Source organism: Neofelis nebulosa, chromosome 2 (genome assembly GCF_028018385.1).
Source record: "Neofelis nebulosa isolate mNeoNeb1 chromosome 2, mNeoNeb1.pri, whole genome shotgun sequence".
NCBI lineage: Eukaryota > Metazoa > Chordata > Mammalia > Carnivora > Felidae > Neofelis > Neofelis nebulosa.
Window position 1 is genome coordinate 8,026,199 of NC_080783.1, and position 21,942 is coordinate 8,048,140.

A 21,942-nucleotide genomic window follows, 5' to 3' on the forward strand; every position below is an offset into this window, starting at 1 on the left:
GCCTCTTTGTTGCGTGATGGGATCTGTGGTCCCCCGAGCACTCTCCTGGAATGCTGGGAAATGTAGTCTCTTTCGCATCGCCCAGTGCAACCTGCTGTCATCCCAGAACCTTAGTGTGCCCAGCGGCGGGAGCGGGCCCCTCGAGCCTCTGCAGATTTGAAGCCAACCCTCCGCTGGGGCAAACTCTAGGCAACAAGACCTAAGGAACGATTTGTCCTACGGGACTTCCCGGGGAGGGCCCTTCCCGCTGACGCTCGTCGTCCCCCCCACCCCCTCCGCGAAGCCGCTGAGTATTTCTATTGGCTGGTCAGGTTGCCAGTCGGCGAGGCGGGCTTTCCATTGGCTTCGGGGCGGGCACTCCGAGGCTAGGGGGAAGGAGAAGAGATCAGGAGCGGGAGCTGAGGGGAGGGAGAGGCCGGTCCGGGTCTGGCTGCTACCGCTGCTCGCCCGAGGTCTCCAGGCCGGGCTGCGGCTCTGTCCTCGGCTCCTGGGCACCGTCTGCGAGGCTCCGCCGGGCCAGCGTGGGAGAGCCGCGGGCGGCGGCCGCCGCATCATGTCAGCCAAGGACGAGCGGGCCAGGGAGATCCTGAGGGGCTTCAAACTGTATCCGCCCGGGAGCGGGGCGGGGCCGGGAGGACTTGGGAGGCGGTCGCTCGCTGAGGAGACTGGCGGGGGGCGAGGGTCGCGCCAGGTGGACACCGGACGGGAGTGCGGCGGGAGGCGAGGGAAAGAACGGCGTCCATGCCCCCGGCGGGACCGGGCGCTGGAGGCGGGGCAAGGGGCGTCCTGAGGGAGGAAGGGGACGTTGACGCGAGCCCCGGGGGCTGGAGGCGGAGGAGACCCGGAATTGGGCTGGGAGAAGCGCGGAGCGTCGGACACGGGTGTCGGGGAGGCCAACTTGGCTCCGAGCTTCGGCCCGCACTCAGAGGCCGGGAAGGGGTTGCGGCCCGCAGGGGAGGGCCGAGGGGGCGCGGTGGGCTGGCCTCGGAGCCCAGCAGCCCATTTGGCGGGAAGCACCGGGCGAGCAGGAAAAAGTGACTTGGAGCGAGTGACCTTGTGTGGGACAAATGCAGATGCTTGTGTGAAACTCTCCCGGGTTCCCCCATCCCATCCCATCCCATCCCATCCCACCCCACCCCACCCCACCCCACCCCACCCCATCCCACCCCATCCCACCCCATCCCACCCCCGCCTTGTTTCCACAACTTCTCTGCCTCACTTGTGGCTCCTTCCAGGACTGGAGCCGAGGAAGGTGGGGAAAGAGAAGTCCGGGATCGACCTTATCTTAATTCTGGCTTGGCCTTCTGAGGCATTGGATGGTGGCTGCTGCTTTCTCAGCTTTTCACTTTTCTGTCCAGCGAAATGAGGACCCTAAACTCGTGCGTGAGATGCCTTCAGGTGTTTGGGTTTTGCACTGGGACTCCCGGCAAAGGTATCTGCTGGATCGCGTCGGTGTGGTTACCGCGTAGACAGGGTGGAGCTGTCCAGCAATTATTTGATTACGTTGGGGACCCGGTAGGATTTAGCAGGATATAGAAATCATTGCCTCGGGCCTGTTGTGGTGCCGCGTGTGCAGCCTCTCTCCTTCACGTAGTGAGGAAGCCTCGTGTTTTAACGGAGTGTTGGTCGGTAACCGTATGATGCGGATGAAAAAATGCAATCCCGTACATTCCAATTTCACATCTTCCTGCTGACCTTAATCTCTTTTTTACATCCTGTGCCTACGATATGGAACATTCTTAAATTCCTCTCTCAGCGAAATCGTAGTCGTCCCTTTCGGTCTCCTCCCCTAACAGATTTGGCGGAGACTGTTCTCTGAGCCGCCTGTGTGTTTTCACAATGCCCACTTCAGCCCTGCAGGTTTTAATTGCTTTGTCACCGTCAGAAACCAACTTGGTAGTAAATGTGAGAACCAGAAATGCAAAAAAGTTGCAGGATGTTTTGGATGTACAAATGAGAAGTTTCACACGGAAACTGACCTGCTGTGCTTCCTTTGAAAAAACAGAGGGCATCATCACCTATGCGTACTGCCATGCGTTGTAAACTTTCCTACTTTTACGTGGTGAAGTTTAGTGACAGCCTCTTTCATCGCTTCATGCACCTTTCCTTGTTTCTCTTCATAATGGCACCTAGAAGTAAATAGGGATGGCTGACGTGTTAGAAGAACTCTGACACAGATTTCATTTTTCCCTTAAGGAATTTGTATTGTTACTTAACAGGTATGCTGTAGACAGTAAAGCCAGAGACTGTGGAGAATTGGGAGATTTCAGAAGCAACGTTTTTATCCGATAGGAATTGATGTATTGCCGAAAACAAGAAAGAATTTTTTAAATGGCTTTCAGACAAAGCAGAAGGGGAAAGTTTAACTTCTCACCTCATTCTGGGCTCTTGCAGCTGTCTTTCTTTGCAGAAAGAAAGCTTTGTCTTTCTTGCAGAAAGACGCTAAGGGACAAACAGGGAAGAGAGTAGAAAGAAGAACCTGCGACAGCCCTCTAGAAGGGCAGGTGAATTAATCAGTTCAATGATGACGCTAGTGTGTCAAGAAACAGGCTTTCAGAGAAGGTTTGACCTGAGCTGATTAAATCTCAAGGGAAGCAGCCACATAAAAAAGTTAGCATAGGACCAATAAGATGCCATCGTCTGGTACCCTTTATTGACATCTGAGGATTAAGAGAGAAAAGGAAAAGAGTTCTAATATTTGCTAGTACCTTCGAGGAAAAAAACCAATATTTTAGTAAAACAAATGACCTGTCGCCCACCTTTTATTGGGTAAATTGTTTTTCTAAACTTTCCTTGTATCTGTTTCTGTAATAGTTTTTTCTACAAAAAGAAAGTGCCGAGATATTCTCCTACTGACCGTGTTGACAATACTCATTTTTCACATTGACTATGTCTTTTTTATTTTTGCCAATTTAGACAAATGAAATCTTGTTTTAATTTGTATTTCCCTGGGTACCTAGATCCCTGGACAGGCAATATAGCATGGTGCTTAAGAGTGATTCCGAACTGTAGAGCTATATGCTGTCTGCGTTGGAATCCCAGCCTTGCACTCTCGGTTGTGTGTCCCTGAGCAACTCCTTTAACCTCTGCCTCAATTTCCTCATCTGTAATCAGGGATAAAAATAGTACTTATCTCATAGGATTGTTGTGAAGATTGAATGAGTTGATAGCTAAAAGCATTTAAAAAAAACACCTGATCCCTAGTAAGCATTATGTATTAGCTATTGTTAGAAAAGTTGCAAAATCTTCCGTTTGGCAATTTCTTTTCTGTGAATTGCTTGTTAATTTGCCCTTTGCCCATTTTACTTTTGATTTTTTTACTTTTCTTATTGGTTTATAGGTGTTTTTATTTTAATATCAATCATTTGCCTGTTCTGTATATTGCAACTATTTTTTATCAATGTATTGCTCATCTCCTTTTTTGTTAAGCAAATTTTAAATTATCATTTCAAATTCATCAATATTTTGCACATGGCTTTTGCATTTTGTGTCTTAAGAAGATCTTCCTGACCTTGGGCTAGTCATTCAACTCTCATTTTGCATCCATTTTTTTAATATTCAAACTGATAAAAATCATACAGATTAAGTGAATTGTTATAACAGACAGATAAAACAAGACCTTCCTTATCCCAAGATTAATTAAATACTCTTTATTTTCATCTTTTTTTAATGTTTAGCTCTTTAATCCACCTGGAATGTATTTACACAGATGATATGTGGTAGAACTCTAAGTTCTTGTGCAGTTTTAAAATAGATTTAGGGGAGCGCCTGGGTGGCTGTGCATACAGCCCACTTAAAAAAAATATTTAGTGGGGGGCGCCTGGGTGGCTTAGTCGGTTAAGCGTCCGACTTCGGCTCAGATCATGATCTCACAGTTCGTGGGTTCGAGCCCCATGTGGGGCTCTGTGCTGACAGCTCAGAGCCTGGAGCCTGCTTCTGAATCTGTGTCTGCCTCTCTCTCTCTGCCCCTCCCCTGCTCACGCTCTGTCTCTGTCTTTCAAAAATAAATTTTTAAAAAAATGTAAAAAAAAAAAAGAAAAAGAAAAGAAAAAGAAATATTTAGGGACACCTGGCTGGCTCAGTTGATGGAACATGCAACTCTTAATCTTGGGATTATGAGTTTGAGCCCCACATTGAGTGCAGAGATTACTTAATATATATATAATCTTTACAAAGTAAATAAAATGGTATTTAAATTTTCTATTACAAACTCCAGCCACCTAGAAATGACCTTTATTGATAATTTAATACAGCCTTCCAATGTAGCTAATGTAATGTATTTGCTTTTATAAAAATAGAATCACAAGCATTATTTTGTAACTTACTTTTTTCACTTAATAAATTTACCATGTTCGTATTTCCAAAGATAATTACTTTTAATTGCTTTCCATGACATAAACGTATCACAGTCCTTTTACACTAGTTTTCTAGGGTAGTCTGTATAATGCACTGTTCTACCTATTCAAACTGCTCCTCCTCAAAATAAATATAATTGATCCTTGAACAACATGGGTTTGAACTATATGGGCTCACTTATGCGACAATTTTTTCAATAACTACAGTATACAGTATTGTAAATGTATTTTCCTTATTTTTTTGCATTTTCTCTTACAATTTCCCTTTTTGTTTTAATTTTTTTTTTTAATGTTTATTCTTGAGAGAGAGAGAGACAGAGCTTGAGTGGGGGATGGGCAGAGAGAGAGAGACACACACACACACACACACACACACACACAGAATCCAAAGCAGGCTCCAGACTCTGAGCTGTCAGCATAGAGCCCAATGCGGGGCTGTAACTCACCAACTGTGAGATCATGACCTGAGCCGAAGTCAGATCCTTAATTGACTGAGCCACCCAGGGGCCCCTCTTATGACTTTCTTTTTTTTTGTTAAATTTTTTTAATGTTTATTTATTTTTGAGGGAGGGGAGGGGCAGAGAAAGAGAGAATGAGAGACAGAATCCAAAGCAGGCTCTAGGCTCTGAGCTGTCAGCAAAGAGCCCTATGCGGGGCTTGAACTCACAGACCTCAAGATCATGACCTGAGTGGAAGTCAGACACTTAACTGACTGAGCCACCCAGGCACCCCTCTTACGATTTTCTTAATAACATTTTTTCCTCTTGCCTTACTTTATTGTAAGAATATGGTATATATTCATATATATAAGAATGGGTATACAGTGTATATGCTGTGTGTGTGTATGTGTATGTATATATATATGTATATATATATATATAAGTATATACCATATTCTTATACGTATATAAGAATATATGCCATATTCTTATATATATATGTGTGTATATGTATATGTATATATATATATAAACACATGAAGCACGCATTGACTGTTTATGTTGTTAGCAAGGCTTCTAGCCAACAATAGACTATTAATAAGTTTTGAAGAGTCAAAACTTATATACAGATTTTTGACTGTGAGGAGAATTGATGCCTCAACCCCTGCATTGCTCAAGAATCAACTGTACAACTTTATTAATATCAAGAAACTGACAGACTACCATAAGAAAAATTATGCTTTTATGATTTTATTATTTTTACTCCATCTGGAATTTGCTTTGGTCTAAGGTATGAAGTAGTAATTTAACTTTTTCTTTGAAGATTAGCTAATCATTCCTATTTACTTATATTCCAGAAGTTAATATAATATCTAGAATGTAAATGACTGCCTCCAAATCAAGAAGATATTTAACTGAAAATGGACAAAGGCTATGAACAGTTCACAGAAGAAAAATAGCCAATGAATAAGTTAAGAGATATTCAACCTTAATAACTCAACAAACTATCCCTTTTTCCCAATTAATTGACAAAAATTTAAAAGGTTGTCAATAGGGGTGCCTATCTGGCTCAGTTGGTGGAGCCTGTGACTCTTGATCTTGGGGTCATGATTTCAAGCCCCACGTTGGAGTATTTTTAATAAATAAAAAAAATTTTTTTAATGTTTATTTATTTTTGAGACAGAGAGACAGAGCATGAGCAGGGAAGGACAGAGAGAGAGAGAGAGAGAGACACAGAATCCAAAGCAGGCTCCAGGCTCTGAGCTGTCTGCAGAGAGCTCGACATGGGGCTTGAACTCCCAAACCATGAGATCATGACCTGAGCCAAAGTCAGACATTTAACCGACTAAGCCATCCAGGGGCCCCTATTAATTTTTTTAATGTTTATTTATTTTTGAGGAGAGAGAGACAAAGAGAGACAGAGCATGAGTGGGGGAGGGGCAGAGAGAGAGGGAGGGAGACACAGAGTCCAAGCAGTCTCCAGGCTCTGAGCTGTCAGCACAGAGCCTGACACAGGGCTCAAACCTACAATCCATGAGATCATGATCTGAGATGAAGTTGAATGCTTAACCAACTGACCTCCCAGGTGCCCCCTCAAGGCCCCACATTGGGCGCGGAGTCTAAAATAAATAAATAAATAAACAAACAAACAAACAAACAAACAACCAATCAATTGATAATATTCAGTATTGGCAACTCTTGATGGAAAGGGACTTCATTTGCTTCATTTGCTGTGTATGTATAGCTTTTATGGAGAATAATTGAGACCTACAAAAGTTTACACATAACTGAAGCAGAGCATAGAGCAGTGGTTAAGAGTGTGGACTCTGGGTTCAGACTTAATGCCTCCACTATTGTTACCCTACACAGAGCATTCAAACTCGGAACCTCGGTATCCATTTAATTTCCTCAGAGGGTTGTTATGAGCCTTAAATGAGACTGCACATATAAAGAACTTAGTACAGTGCCTGGCACATAGTAATAAATGTTAACTCTGTTATTTGTTTTATTAATAATTACTAACATTATGATAATAACCATGATGTTAGTATTACTGGAAAGCCATTTTTTTTTTCCTGAGATAAACCAATGCCTTCATGCTGTTATTCTCCTTATTGAGAAACCATAATATTTCTGTTTTGCCTCTTTGAAGAAATGATTTAGTTAATAAGCAAATATGTATGCCTAGTGTTTTCTTGTTTTCTAGGAACTAATTACATTTCAATTTATGACAACAGAAAAAGAGCTAGTTTGGCTCAGAAGGTTTCTGAAAGTATTTTTCACTTGTGTTTTTGCATTTCCTGTCCATAGTTTGGTCCTGGATCCCCCATATCCTCTTTCTCATAGCACCTTGATCTTTGACTTTACTTCCAGTCAAAAATAGTTGGCTTTAGATCTTTTGTTCACTTAGATTTCCTTATTAAAAATAGTTGACTGGGGCACCTGGGTGGCTCAGTTGGTTAAGCATCCAACTCTTGATTTCAGCTCAGGTCTTGATCTCAGGGTCATGAGTTCAAGCCCCACGTTGGGCTCCACGCTGGGCATAGAGCCTACTTTAAAAAAAAAAAAAAAATAGTAGACCGTCAAACTTTTCTTGAATATCAGTATTCCCTAATAGATGCCTTTGCCAAGTGTTAAAAATGAGTTTGTGGTTTATGCTTTTCTAAAATACAGTTTTGTTTGTCAACTGAAGCTCTGGGAAAGCAACCAAAACATAGCATTCATATAGCCAGTGAACACTGTGGATCACACATTGTCTAGTCATAAATTTCAAGTAGATTGTGATTGCTAGTATGTTTTCCAGGATCCTCAAGCATGGACTCTGAGAAGTTGTTATTATTATCCTGAACAGATTAAATGAATATAATGTCCTATTGATCATGTTACTTAGAATTTTAAAATGGGTATTCCTACTTTCACATTTTGGGGAAGACTTTGGAATATAATTAGATATTTATAGTCTTCTTCAGACCTTCTAAATTTCTTTCAGGATTCTATATATGGTTTATAGTGAAAATTATAGTAACTTCTGGAGAAATGGAACAGAACATGGTAAGACTCCCATGAAAAATTCTAGCTGTATTATCAATGTATTTGATAAAGGGCTAGCAACAGTGCTGAGGTTTGGCAGCCCTAAGTTCTTATTAAACTTGACCTCACTTTTGGCTCACAAGCCTTCCTTGTCAGCATTCTGCATCCTCAAATCCCCATGACAGAGGAGAACTTGACTTCTGAATGTATGGACTTGTCCCTATTCCTGAGCTTTAGCATCATAGGAAGGTAGTTTAAAGGCCAGTCATTGCTTGAATACTTAAAATTTCATTTTTAAGATTTTTAAGAGCAGTGTTCTTTATTTGCTTTTGACCTGCTGATAATTTTGGAGCTGAGAGGAAAAGCAAATCTATTTTCTTACAGTCCCATGTCCATAAAGATCACAGTGATTGGCAAAGAAGGTAATAGTCCCACACGTGAGGAATTTGTTTGGTCTACAATGAGGGGGTCATGGTTAAGTGGTGCTGTCCCAGAGGAGAGGCACTAGAAACATGTCATACATACAATGATCTGAGAAGTGGGAAGGTTTGACCTAAAGATGAAAAATGAGGCAAAGGATGTGAGTGTTCTCTTCTGAAGCTTAAGATACTGTTCCAAAGAGAAGTAAACATGTTCTGTGTGGCTCTCAGAGAAGTATGAGACTCAAGGGTAGACATTATAGGGGACAAGGTTTACTTAGCCCAGTTTCTAACAATTAGAATTACCTTGAGGGGAAAAAGAAAAAAAAAAAATACACACACACACACACACACACACACACACACACACACACACATTTTCCAGAAAGTATTTTCAGCAGCACATGGGTGCTCCTGTCCATCAAGAGTATTGCAGCAGGAGATTATACATGCATCAGAGAAGGTGTTAGAGTAGATGGTCTCCAGAAGGACTCAAATCCTTTTCCAATACCGCATTTCTTTGATTTGGTGACAGTCATTCTTAATTAACAAGCATTCTTTTCAGCAAGTATTTCTATTCAGATATATGCTACACCTAAAATAGGCAAAACATTTTTTTGTAATTTGATATAATTAAACAAGATATCATTTCCATTTTATTTTTCAGACCACTCTTCCTAGATACTCAGTATTGATGAAGTATTCTGTTCAGTGCATTGTGGATCCACTGATTCAGAGTCATGGAGAGCAGTTATTGTCTCTGAATTTAGATGCGGCCTACAGAACTAAACAAAATAGCTCTAACATAAATAACACTTTAACTATGACAAGAAGAAAAGGGGTGGCCTAATAATATCTGACCTTCCTATAGTCTTTTTCAATTTTTCAAAGTACTTTGATATATTATTACATTATGACAACAATTCTATACATTACTATCCTCACTTTCTAGATGGGAAATTAAAGATTGATGAGGTTATCACTGAGATAAAGGCAGAACCTTAATTTAAACCTTGCTTTATCTTTGTATAAACTGGTTTTTTCTACAGTGTACCATGATGTCTCTCTAGAGAGATGTTTTCTGTATTACTGATTTTGAGTTTAGAAACTTGCCTCGGTGTTTAAGTTACAGATTTATTTTTCACTTGAAAATCATTCTTTTCTATTGTGGTCTTCTTTGTTTTTCCTCAACTCTCAGTTACAGAGAGTAAGGTGTAGCTTGGGATTAGAGTTACTTGAAAAGGACATCTTCCAGAAAGTTTTAAGCAGCATGTATTAGTCTATTAGAGCTGCTATAACAAAATACCATAGACTAGGTAGCTTAAACAATGGACATTTATTTCTCAACAGTTCGGAGGCTGGAAAGTCCAAGATAAGATACTCTCTCATTTGGTTTCTAGAGGGGTCTCTGCTCCTGGCTTGCAGATGGCCACCGTCTCCCTGTGTCCTCACATGGTGGCAAGAGAGTGGATGGGCAGATGGTAGGACAGCACAACTATACCATATGTGGCACTGCTACCTGGGTGACAGTTCTACTTGGAAAGGGTGGTTCATGGACAGGTTGTTGCTAAATGAAAGGGTTTTTAAGAGAGACTAAATCTGAGAATCTAACCCGGCCACTTTCATGGAATAAGAAATAAGGAATTTAACTCTAAGCCTTTGCTTTTGAGCCATCTTCTGTGGAAAGAGCAAAAGCAGAGGAGCTCTGGCCTTAGGCTGCCACTTAACTGGCCATTCATTCAGACTCGTGTTAGCAGGATCTATAAGTGCCATGTAAACTGTTAACCGAATGCAAAATGATAAACCAGTTTCCATATCCAAAGAAGTTGTATAAGGGAGAGAGGAAGGGACAGTAACAGGCAGAACACAATGTGATAAGTGCCTAGTAGCATAAAGTGCTGTGGAATCTCAGAGGAAGAATGGCTGCTGCTGGAGGTGTGGAGGACTTCAGAATTGTCATTTGAATAGGATCTTGAAAGATGAGTAGGTGTTGAGCAGTTTAATTTTGAAGACATTGGAGAGTAACAGGAAGAAAAATGATGATGTGAAAAATTCAGAAAGAGAGTGTTTCAGCGGGGATTTGGGATCAAGAAGGAGGAGGAAGGAGGGTTAAAAACAAGTCCTTGGAATTGCTGGAAACTATTCATTGACTGAATGAATATTTGAGACTCTACTGAACATCTGATGATCCCTTATGATCATTGGCGATCCTTTTGACAGTACCTGATATTTGGGGAAACAAATTAACTATAATCTGCCAAGATTTGAAAATGGATAATAGATGAGGAAATAAAGTCACCAAGCATAGATTACTCTTTTTTTTTTTTTTAAGTTTATTTATTTTGAGAGAGAGTGTGTGAGCAGGGGAGGGGCAGAGAGAGAAAGGGAGAAAGAGAGAATCCTAAGCAGGCTTTGTGCTGTCAGCACAGAGCCCAACACAGGACTCGAACTGACAAACCTTGAGATCATGACCTGAGCTGAAATCAAGAGTCAGACGCTTAACCAACTGAGCCACCCAAGCGCCCCAAGAATAAATTGCTTTATAAAGAATCTGATGACCTAGGAAAGCAGAGATTAGAGAAGTGGCTTTAAGAGCCTGGGTGGCTCAGTTGGTTAAATGTCCAGCTCTTGATTTTGGCTCAGGTCCTGATCCCAGGGTCATGAGATCAAGCCCCATTTTGGGCTCCATGTTCAGCATGGGATTCTCTCTCCCTCCCCCTCCCCCTCCCCCTCTCCTCTCCCTCTTCCTCCCCCTGCCCCTCTCCCCTGCTCAAGCACACTCTTTCTCTTTCTCTAAAATAAATGAATGATGGGTGGCTCAGTCCATTAGGTGTCTGACTCTTGATCTTGGCTCAGGTCATGACCTCATGGTTTCATGAGATGGAGCCCCCTGTCAGGCTCTTTGCTGTCGTCCACAGAGCCTGCTTGGGATCTCTCTCTCTCCCTCTCTTCCTCTCTCCCTAATCCCTCCCTCCCCGTTCCCCTCTCCTCCATTGCCCATGAGTGCTTTCTCTCTGTCAAGATAAACATTTTTTTAACAATTTTAAATGAATAGCTGAATGAATGAAAAGTAGCTTTAGTAGATAGATCTTTATTAAAGAATGGAGGGGTGGAGTGCCTAGGTGGCTTAGTCAGTTAAGTGTCCGACTTCGGCTCAGGTCATGATCTTATGGTTCATGAGTTCCAGCCTCTTTTAGAGCTCTGTGCTGACAGCTCAGAGCCTGGAGCCTGCTTCGGATTCTGTGTCTCCCTCTCTCTCTGCCCCTCCCCTGCTAGCTCTCTCTCTATCTCTTTAAAAAATAAATAAACCTTAAAAAAAAAAAAAAAAAAGGAGGGGCACTTGGGTAGCTCAGTCAGTTAAGCTTCCGACTTCAGCTCAGGTCGGGATCTCACCATTCGTGAATTTGAGCCCCGCATCAGGCTCTGGGCTGACAGCTTGGAGCTTGCTTCAAATTCTGTGTTTCCGCCTCTCTCTCTGCCCCTCCTCCACTGACACTCTGTCTGTCTCTCAAAAATAAACATTAAAATATTTTTTTTTAAACAAATAAAGTATGGAAATCACTATGGTGCCTGACTGGCTCAGTTGGTACAGTATGAAACTCTTGATCTCAGGGCAGTGAGTTTAAGCCCCACATTGGGCATAGAGATTACTTAGTTTAAAAAAATGGAAATCACTTATTTAAGCTATCTAACCTTGTGCAAGTTGCTTAACATCTATAAAACAAGGAAAATGCTTTGTCTGCTTTACAGAGATGTTAGGAAATTTGAGTGAAATAATACATGCCTACTCACTTTAAAAACCATAGCTCTACAAATGCATTATGCTTACTATAGCATTGTTTCAATTATTTATTTTTGCTTTAAAGTTCAGGGTTGCTTTCTCTTTTGTAAATGTGTAGGTTTCATGTTTCAGGGTATTAATAAAAAGCCAGAGTCTTAGTGATTCTTTTTTACTCCAGCTTAGAAATCTGAAGCTTTGTTTTCACAGTTCTGGGAGGTAGTGACTATTAGAGTGATAGCAAAGGAAGCCTTCTACATGACACTTATGTCCTATTTGAAAACCAAAATCATCTTTGCTTTTGCTTTTCTTTTTTTAAGAGGATTATAACTTGAAGAGGGTACCTGGCTGGCTCAGTCTATGGAGCATATAACTCTTGATCTCAGGATTGTGAGTTCTAGCCCCATGTTGGGTATAGAGATTACTTTAAAAAATAAAATCTTTAGAGGCACCTGGGTGGCTCAGTCCATTAAGTGTCTGACTTCAGTTCAGGTCATGATCTTGGGGTTTGTGAATTGAAGCCCTACATCGGGCTCTCTGCTGTCAGTGCAAAGCCTGCTTCCAATCCTCTGTCTCCCTCTCTCTGTCTGCCCCTACCCCTCTGTCTCCCTCTCTCTGTCTGCTCCTACCCCTCTCTCTCTCTCAAAACTAAATAAAACATTTTAAATAAAGTAAAATCTTTAAAAAAAAAAAAAAGAGGGTTATAACTTGAGGAAGTTGATTTCCCTCTCAATACTAGCATTTTTTAAAATCTAGGTAAAATTCACAGATCTCTGAATGTGGCTTTTGGTTAGATTCAAAGCAATATCCCTCTGCCTCCAAATAGTATATAAGAAATAGTGGCTGATACTTTCAGGAACATATCCTTGGGAAAGGACCTTGTATTATCTCTTCTTCAATCAGGAGGTTCTGGGAAGCAAATAAAAATGCAAAGTGGATCTCTAAGAATCTCTAGGGCTATGTCTATTCTAGCTTGTTTCTGACCAGTTTTAGGCACATAACTGCACACATCAGTAGAGTAATTGACCTGTTAGAAGAAAAAGGGTTTGTTTCATTTGACTTAGCTAGTGAGAAGACTGTGTTATATTTCAAATAGTGATCTTTTTCTCATTACTAAATTACTTGCCTCCACTGTTTCCCAGGCCAGTTTGAATTTTGATTGTATGCTTTCCAAACACAGCGCCTTTGCCAGGGCTAGAGTATTATTTCACAGGGATATCATCACCACTGATTACAGTGCTGCATATTATGTTTCAAGGATACTGAAACCTGGTTTCTCAGGGATCCATTTATATTTTCTCACCTTGTCCCCCACAAACAGGAAAAATGCCACAGGGAAAATCACTGGGAAATTTTGGGGCAGAGAAAGATGTGTAAATGTCTGTGAATTATAAATGTAAGGATATCTACAGATTGCTCTGTGTAACCAGTGCTAGTGCAGAAAAAGCCTACAAGAAGGGCTTTGAAAGAAGTGATATTTAAGAATTATTGAAGGTTCGGGGCGCCTGGATAGCTCAGTCAGTAAAGTGTCCAACTTCGGCTCAGGTCGTGAATTTGCAGTTCATTAGTTCGAACCCAGCTTTGGGTTCTGTGCTGACAGCTCAGAGCCTGGAGGCTACTCCAGATCCTTTGTCTCCCTTTCTCTCTGTGCCCTTCCCTCACTCATGCTCTGTCTCTCTCTGCCTCTCAAAAATGAAAAAACGTTAAAAAAAAAAAAAAAGAATTTACAAAAGTTTGGGGCACCTGGCCCACTCAGTCAGTAGAGCACGCGACTCTGGACCTCAGGGTTGTGATTTCAAGCCCCATGTTGGGTGTAGAGATTACTAAATAAATAAATAAATAAATGTAAAAGAATGAAGGTGGGAGCAAGAAAAGGAAATGAGTTCAGAAAGTGAGCATGGAGAGAGTTTGAGTGGGGAGAGATCATAAAGGCAGAGTGTTAAAAGCAAGCACGAAGAAGAAAGAAAAAGAAAAAGCCACAACCCAAAACTAGGAAAGCAGAGCAAAGAAAGGCATTCCTATGATGAAAATGTTTAGGATACCACCAAATAGAAACTCCCTTTGTTTATTTCTGGTCATTGCAGCTGCTTCCAGCCCAGAGAAATGAGAAGAGAGAGGTTTTTCTTCATGCCCGTGACCTTGGTATTGAAGCTTTGCCTCCTTTTGCTCTGGCCTGCCATGGTAGACATTAGCATATATCAGTATGTGCTGAGTCAGGCACTTTGCCTGGAAATTCTACTTACCTTGAAATTCCTCAAACTATAGGTAATGAACCACATGCCCATATATAATTTACAGATACTCTGCCAAGTCATGAATTCAACTTCAAGTAGAATGGGTTTTTAAATTCTAATGTGTTTTTACCTGCAATTCGGCTGCCTGACTTAGCTGTTCTCCTTAGGGAGAAGGGGGGTTTTTTGGTTGGTTGGTTTGCTTCTTGTTTTTGCCGAGCTCCAGTTCTAAGTAGTCCTTTCGACAGCCTTCTGAATCCTCAGTGAGCAGTTCTCCATGTTTGGCTCCTGGATACTCTTCGCTGAGCCTTGCTTTCTGGTTGCTCAGCCTGAGAGAGAGAATTCTAGTCAACCCCTCTGACTTGCTCTCTGATACTCATTGTGGTTCAACACACATTTGAGTGCCAATTATGGGCTGAGCACTGAGAAGGGGTAAATAATATTGTGCCAGTGGAATTTAGCTTGCATTCTGGTAAGTACTGTGATGCAGGTGTAAACGTGTACAGGTGCACTGAGAAGGGATCAAATAGCCTTGCCTCAGGGTGTATCGGGGACCACAGTTAGAGAGGAAGTTGGCGTAGCACTGTGGCTTTAAGGAGCATGCTGGGAGTGGGATGCATGTTGTAGGCGGAGTAGAGCAGCATGTGCTAAGCGCTGAAGCACAAGAATATACCGTCTTTGGGAAATGTAGCAACTAAACATGGCTGGAGGATAGGGTGCATCTGGGGGCTCAAGAATGGAATGAAAGGCAGAGACCAGACTCAGTGTCTTTCTTCCCCCAACAAACCTTAATTTACCCTCTTAACTTCATTATCCCAGGGTTATAGCACTTAATTATACCTGCTACCCTCTGAGTTCTTGTTCTTTATCAAATTGTCCTTTCTACTTGACACTACCTTCCTATCTCACCCCTCTCTGTTGTTCTTTTAACCTACTATTAACTCATAACCCTTTAAAAAGAAAATCGGGCGGCTGGGTGGTTCAGTCAGTTGACTTTGGCTCAGGTCATGATCTTGGAGTTTGTGAGTTCAAGCCCTGCATCAGGCTTGCTGCTGTCAGCACAGAGCCTGCTTCAGATCCTTTGTCCCCCTCTCTGTCTGCTCCACCCCCGCTCATACTTTCTCTCTCTCTCTCTCTCACTCTCTCTCTCTCTCAAAAATGAATAAACATTAAAAAAATAGTTTCAAAAAAAAATCAACATTCCCCAACCCTGTTTTTTACAAAACCTGAACTTTATATGCCCCTCGGAAAGGTTTATGTCTGAAAATGGAAGGACTTTTTTTTTATTGGACATTGACATAGGATTATACTGAGACCATGTCAGGACCAGAGGTCTTATCTTTGTATCTAGAACAGTCCTTAAACTATTACTGGTAAAAATCCAGGCTTTTACTTCTAATCCTTCACAGACCAATATTTTCATAAGATGAATAAAAATGAGTTATTAGAAAAATGACATACAAAATAAAAGCTGAAAAATTTTATTAGAATCAACAAATTACTCTGCTTAATTGCTATTAAAGTTTTTAAACACTTAACCTTGCCGCAGACTGGTAACAGACTATTCACAAACCAGCTTCACTGGTCTGTGGATCACATTTTCGGCAGCACAGCTATAGAATCCTCAATACAGCTTGTGGGTAAACAGTAGGACTTCAGTGCATGTTTTGATTTGTAATGAGACGGCTACATGATTACAGTAGAAAAGAGAAAATAGCAGTAGCAGCTCTCCTTGGAGGGTTGGGGGAAATGATAAAGGGAGAAAGAATGCTGCATGTTACTCTCCATATAAAACAAACTCTTTCTCATCACTCTCTCTGAACATTGTCGTTCCTTTGTTTCTGTAGCAAGAAGAAACATATTAGTAAATCACTTGTGTAGATTTCTGAGAAATGATAGTTTGATCTTGCCGATTATGCAAAACTTAACTCAGTGTCTGCAGATGTCAACCCATGTCTCTGAACTAGCTCTCATGAGCAAGCCTTCAGTTGGCTAGGATTGATTTCAAATACTAACCCCTGCTCTTTGAATCAAAGCATTATTTCTCCATTTTGTAATATGGACCATACTGCCAAATGCTTTCCCTGCCTCAGATTTTCGCTTCCTTTGGTATCGTCTGAATAGGGTAAGAAGTCTTTTTTTTTTTTTTTTTTTTTTAAAGTACACCAGGCATGGAGCCCAATGTGGGGCTTGAACTCATGAATGACTCTGAGAGCAGACTGGAGCTGAGATCAGGCATGGGATGCATAACCAGCTGAGCCACCCAGGCACTCCAAAAGGTCTTTTTATCAAAAACTTTGTAACAAATTAGCCTTCAATGTCAATTAACATAATTTTAGCTTGCTTACAACACTGCAAATTCTCAATTCTTAAAAGCCAATTGTAAGGTCTTGAATCCCTTTCAAATAACAGGGATTCATGGTATCATTCAGAAGATAGAAAAGCAGGTCTGTTTTTTAATATTCAGACATTTGGCTGCTTTTGAAGGATATTGTTATTTTGAAATATTCAAACTCAATATTTGAATGTAACTTATAATAGGGGAGTTTTATTATCATAAGTAGAATTTTGTATCCATCATGGATCAGTACAGCATCAATAACTCAGTACATCATCCTCATTCTCTGCTAAACGTACCCCAGGAGAACATTGTTAGCAGACCAAAAAGATCACTTCCATGGCATATTTGGGGATCTGGCTGCCTTTCACACCCTCTTATCAATTCCCTCAGCTCTTCCAGCTCTGGATACCTGTCCTCACAAAAAAATACCTAGGACCCTGCAGCTGCCTGAAGCCACTGTCTTTCTAAGAGTATATAATGTAGACATATCTCCGAATGCTAGCTATGTTATTTACTAGCTGTGGGTTGCTTAGAAAGGTATTTAACTTTTGAGAGCACCACTGTTTCATGTGAATGTGAGTATTAAATAAGATTGGAAAATTTAAAAGAAAAAGAGCTCTTCCTACTGTGCTTGAGATATATATATATTGAATGTAGGGACTCAAATATTAGTTCTTTTACCCTGCCTCATCTTTCTTTGAGTACTAGCTTTAAGCAATGAATGTAGCCAGCTGCCAGATAAGGCTGGAGGTACTGTTTACCTTTTCCCTGGCCTTATACTGTCAGCAATTACTAAGTTGAGCAAGACTGTTAGGAAGCCAGCTCTGAGAAATGCAAAAGAGTTAGGACTTCGTCTGCATTAGTAATGAAGCACTGATGAAGAATCCGTTGACTGGGGCGCCTGGGTGGCGCAGTCGGTTAGGCGTCCGACTTCAGCCAGGTCACGATCTCGCGGTCCGTGAGTTCGAGCCCCGCGTCAGGCTCTGGGCTGATGGCTCGGAGCCTGGAGCCTGTTTCCGATTCTGTGTCTCCCTCTCTCTCTGCCCCTCCCCCGTTCATGCTCTGTCTCTCTCTGTCCCAAAAATAAATAAAAAAAAAAAAAAAAAAAAAAAAAAAAAAAGAATCCGTTGACTTTGAGACATCTGGTTGGCTCAGTGGGAAGAACATGTGACTCTTGATCTCTGAGTGGTGAGTTTGAGCCCTACTTTGGGTGTAGAGATTACTTAAATAAGTAAAACTTAAAAATAAAAAGAATTCTTAACCCTTTTAGCCATCCTTAGGCTGATGCAGTGAGTGAGGTTTTCCTTACCCTTGGAAGACTTTATAGAAACTCAGAAGAGAGACCAGAACCTTAATCTTAGACTGATCTGTTTTCCCAATTTTAACTAGGCCACACGCCTTAGCATTTGAACGTGGAAGAGACCAACCCTCAACTGGTACTAGATCTGTTACTTGGACATTGTGGCTTTATCAATTTTATATAGTTTGATGTGGTTCGATAATTTCCAAAAAGTTTGACTAAGCTAGAATATGGTGTCTCTAGTCACACAAAGTGTCATTTTGTAAATATATTTTTTACCCATCAAAGATATATAAAAGATCAAGAATCAGGGACCCCAGGGGTGCTTGGGTGGCTTAGCCTGTTGAGCTTCCTGACTCTTGATTTCAGCTAAGGTCATGATCCCAGGGTCATGGGATTGGGCCTTGCATCAGGCTCTGCACTGAACATGGAGCCTGCTTAAGAGTCTCTCTCTTTCCCCCTGCCCCTCTCCCCCACTCACATTCTCTCTCACTTAAAAAAAAAAAAAAAAAAAAAAGGGAGAGAGAGAGAGAGAATCAGGGACCCCAAGAGTAAATGAATTCTGACCTGGGGAAAACACTAGCAAGCATAATCCGAGCTGGCATTCTATGATACCAAAGACAGCTGTATCCTGCAGTGTTTCGAACTGCCTTTCTAGCCTCTGGTCCTGGAAGGACTGCTTACCCTGTACCATGAGCTTAAGTATCATGACTTACTCATCTTCTGTCCCCCTGTCTTACGTATAGTCTCTCCCTGATACAAACTGGGCATGCAGGATAGCTGATCTTGTCATAAATGTTAAGAATATAGACATTAAATCAGGTGGTCAAAAACTAACTTTACTGCTTACTGGCTTGCTGACCTTTGAGCAAGGTACTTGCCATCCCTAAACCATAGATTCCTCATTCATATACCAACTCTAATAATCAATGCCTATTTCATAGCATTGTGAGGATTGATTTAGATATGGATAAGGCACTTAGCCCCATGTCTGGCACTCAGTAAATGTTAGCCATTGTCATTATACAGTAAATAAGTGCTGAATGTAAAGATCAGCGGTACTGTTATGATTGTCTATGTTTCTGCCAAAGATCCTTACACTCAAGAAATGAGTAACATGAATTATCTGGCAAAAGAATTCTTTTCATTTCTTAGTAAAATCTTCCCCTTTCATTTCTTCTGTTCATTTAAACAGAAATTTACTTAGAAATGGCCCCCTTTAGGGGCACCTGGGTGGCTCAGTCATTTAAGCATCTGACTTCAGCTCAGGTCATGATCTCACGGTTCATGAGTTCGAGCCCCGTGTCGGATTCTGTGCTGCCAGATCAGAGCCTAGAGCCTGCTTTGGATTCTGTGTCTCCCTCTCTCTCTGCTCCTCACCTACTCACATTCTGTCTCTCTCAAAAATAAATAGACATTACCAAAAAATGGCCCATTTAATAAGGAATGTCTGATAAAGTATACCAACTGATTCTTATAACTGCTCCAGGTAATCTTATATGAAAGTTTTCATATTTTATTGTTTTTAAAATTACTTTGGAAAAAGTAACAGCATGGTAGTGACATGAATATTTTTATATTAAGTATTTATTAACTTTGTCATGCTAAAAAAATATCCTAAACATTTCCAATTTCCATGGGGAAGTCCTCAGGGAGAAGAAATTTTTCCCTTTTTTTTTTGTAATACCTCTAGTGACGTTTAGAAATTCAAAGGGTATTGTGGAGAAGCCACAAAGAGACCCCACGTTTGAGTTTCTTGATGTTCTTTCTGTGCACAAAGAGAAACATTTGGGCAAATAGTCCACTGTTTGTTGTTGGTTCCCAAAGCACTGCCCAGGGAGACTTAATACTCTTGGGGTCTCTTCTTAGGCTCCCAGGAGGGAGTTGATGGAAGACGGTTTTAATCTACACCACCTTCAGTTTATTAGCTGTAGTGGTTCCCAAACATGTTTTTGGCAGAGAAATAAACTCTGCAGGTCTCCTTGCAGTGTTTCTCTGTCCCTTTCTAGCACTGCAGCCAAGGGTTTTATTTTTTCCGTAACAATTTTTTAGACATTTGATCTTTTTTTCTCACTGCCCACCTCTCTTCTTCCCCCCGCTTGTTTGTCCTCCTTTGTGCACACAAAATAGATAAGCTTCAATGACTGGTTTTCCTCTGAAAAATGTATTATTGCGAACTTTTTTCCAGTTCTCTAAAATCTTAACTTCCTAGAAACATCTTTTAACAAACGGCGTCAGTTCCTTGTTCATCCCCTGTTGATCACCACTCCCTGTCTTATGGTGTAAAATATGGGCTTCAGGGGCTACAAGTTGTTCTTTACATTCTTAAAAGAAAGGTTCTTTCCCAGAACCCTAAATCTCCAAGTACAGTCCCTGAGCCAGTAGTCTTGGCATAACCTGAGAGCTAGTTAGCAACGCAGCATCTCAGGTCCTACCCCAGATCTACTGAACTGGAATGTATATTTTAACAAGGTCCCCAGAGGATTTGTATGCACATGCCAGTTTAAGAAAGCACTGCTATCAACCATGATGTGTTCAAAGCAGGGGAAACTGTCATGTAGTTCTCAACCCTGGCTGTTCAGTGGAATCACCTGAGGAACTTTGAAAAATACCAATACCTGGACTCCATCTCCAGAAATTCTTTATTTTCTTAATTTTTTAAATGTTGATTTTAGAGAGAGAGAGCGCGCGAGTGAGCGTGAGGGGGGAGGCGCAGAGAGGGAGGGAGACGCAGAATCTGAAACAGGCTCCAGGCTCCAAGCTGTCAGCACAGAGCCTGACACAGGACCCGAACTCAAAAGCTGTGAGATCCCTGAGGCCAAGTCAGATGCTTAACCAACTGAACCACCCAGGCACCCCAGTCCATCTCCAGAAATTCTGATTTACTTGGTCTGGGAAAGGTCCCATTGGGAGTTTTACATGTTCCCCAGGTCAATTCTAATATGTATCCAAGGTTGAGAACGACTGTTGTACATGAATCTTATAATTTGTCCTAGATTTTTAGAATAGCATGTATATGTAAATCAATGCAAAACTAATGAATAAAAAAAACCAAAAAAACCTATATTTTTTAAAATCACATCTATTGGGAGGAAGTATATATGCATAGAAAAAATACTGGAAATACGTACACCAAAATATTAAACAGTAATCTCTGGGTTATAGGATTTATACCTTTCTTATTTTTTGTCTTTTATTTTTCAAACTTTTAAAAAAAATTTTTTATTAATGTTTATTTTTGAGAGAGAGACAGAGCATGAGCAGGGGAGGGGCAGAGAGAGAGGGAGACACAGAATCCGAAGCAGGCCCCGGGCTCTGAGCTGTCAGCACAGAGCCTGACGTGGGGCTCAAACTCACGAACCGCAAGATCGTGACCTGAGTCAAAGTCGGATACTTAACCAACTGAGCCACCCAGGCGCCCCTAACTTATTTTTGAAATAGCATGCACAAGCAGGGGAGGGGCAGAGAGAGAGAGAGGGGGAGGCAGAGGATCCAAAGCAGGCTCTGTGCTGAGAGCAGAGAGCCCGATGCAGTGCTCAAACTCAAGAACTGTGAGATCATGACCTGAGCCGAAGTCTGACTTAACCAACTGAGCCACCCAGGTGCCCCATCTGTTTTGTTTCTTAAATTCCACATTATTGGAATCATATGGTGTTTGTCTTTTTCTGACTTATTTCGCTTAGCACAGTATACTCCAGCTCCATCCACATTGTTGCAAATGGCAAGATTTCACTCCTATTAATGGCTGAGTAATATTCCAGTGTGTGTGTGTGTGTGTGTGTGTGTGTGTGTGTGTGTGTGTGTGTATACATACATACATACCACATCCTTATCCATTCATCAGCCAATGGACATTTGGGCTCTTTCCATAGTTTAGCTATTGTTGATAATGCTGCTATAAACATCAGGATACACGTACCCCTGCAAATCTGTATTTTTGTATCTTTTGGGTAAATACCTAGTAGTGCTATTGCTGGATCATAGGGTGGTTCTGTTTTAACTTTTTGAGGAACCTCCATACTGCTTTCTAAGTGGCTGCATAGTTTGC

The 21,942-nt window shown here is 41.4% G+C and overlaps 1 protein-coding gene across 1 annotated transcript in view; it reads left to right on the forward strand.

The window, feature by feature from the left end:
* The first annotated feature begins 16 nt into the window (after positions 1-16).
* The window catches only part of PDE6D (phosphodiesterase 6D), a 52,633-nt gene continuing 30,707 nt past the window's right edge, over positions 17-21,942 (forward strand). Inside the window, exons 1-2 of the mRNA XM_058719541.1 lie at positions 17-113; positions 312-603. Coding sequence (XP_058575524.1) covers positions 17-113; positions 312-603 — 389 coding nt within the window. The remainder of the gene's footprint in view (positions 114-311; positions 604-21,942) is intronic.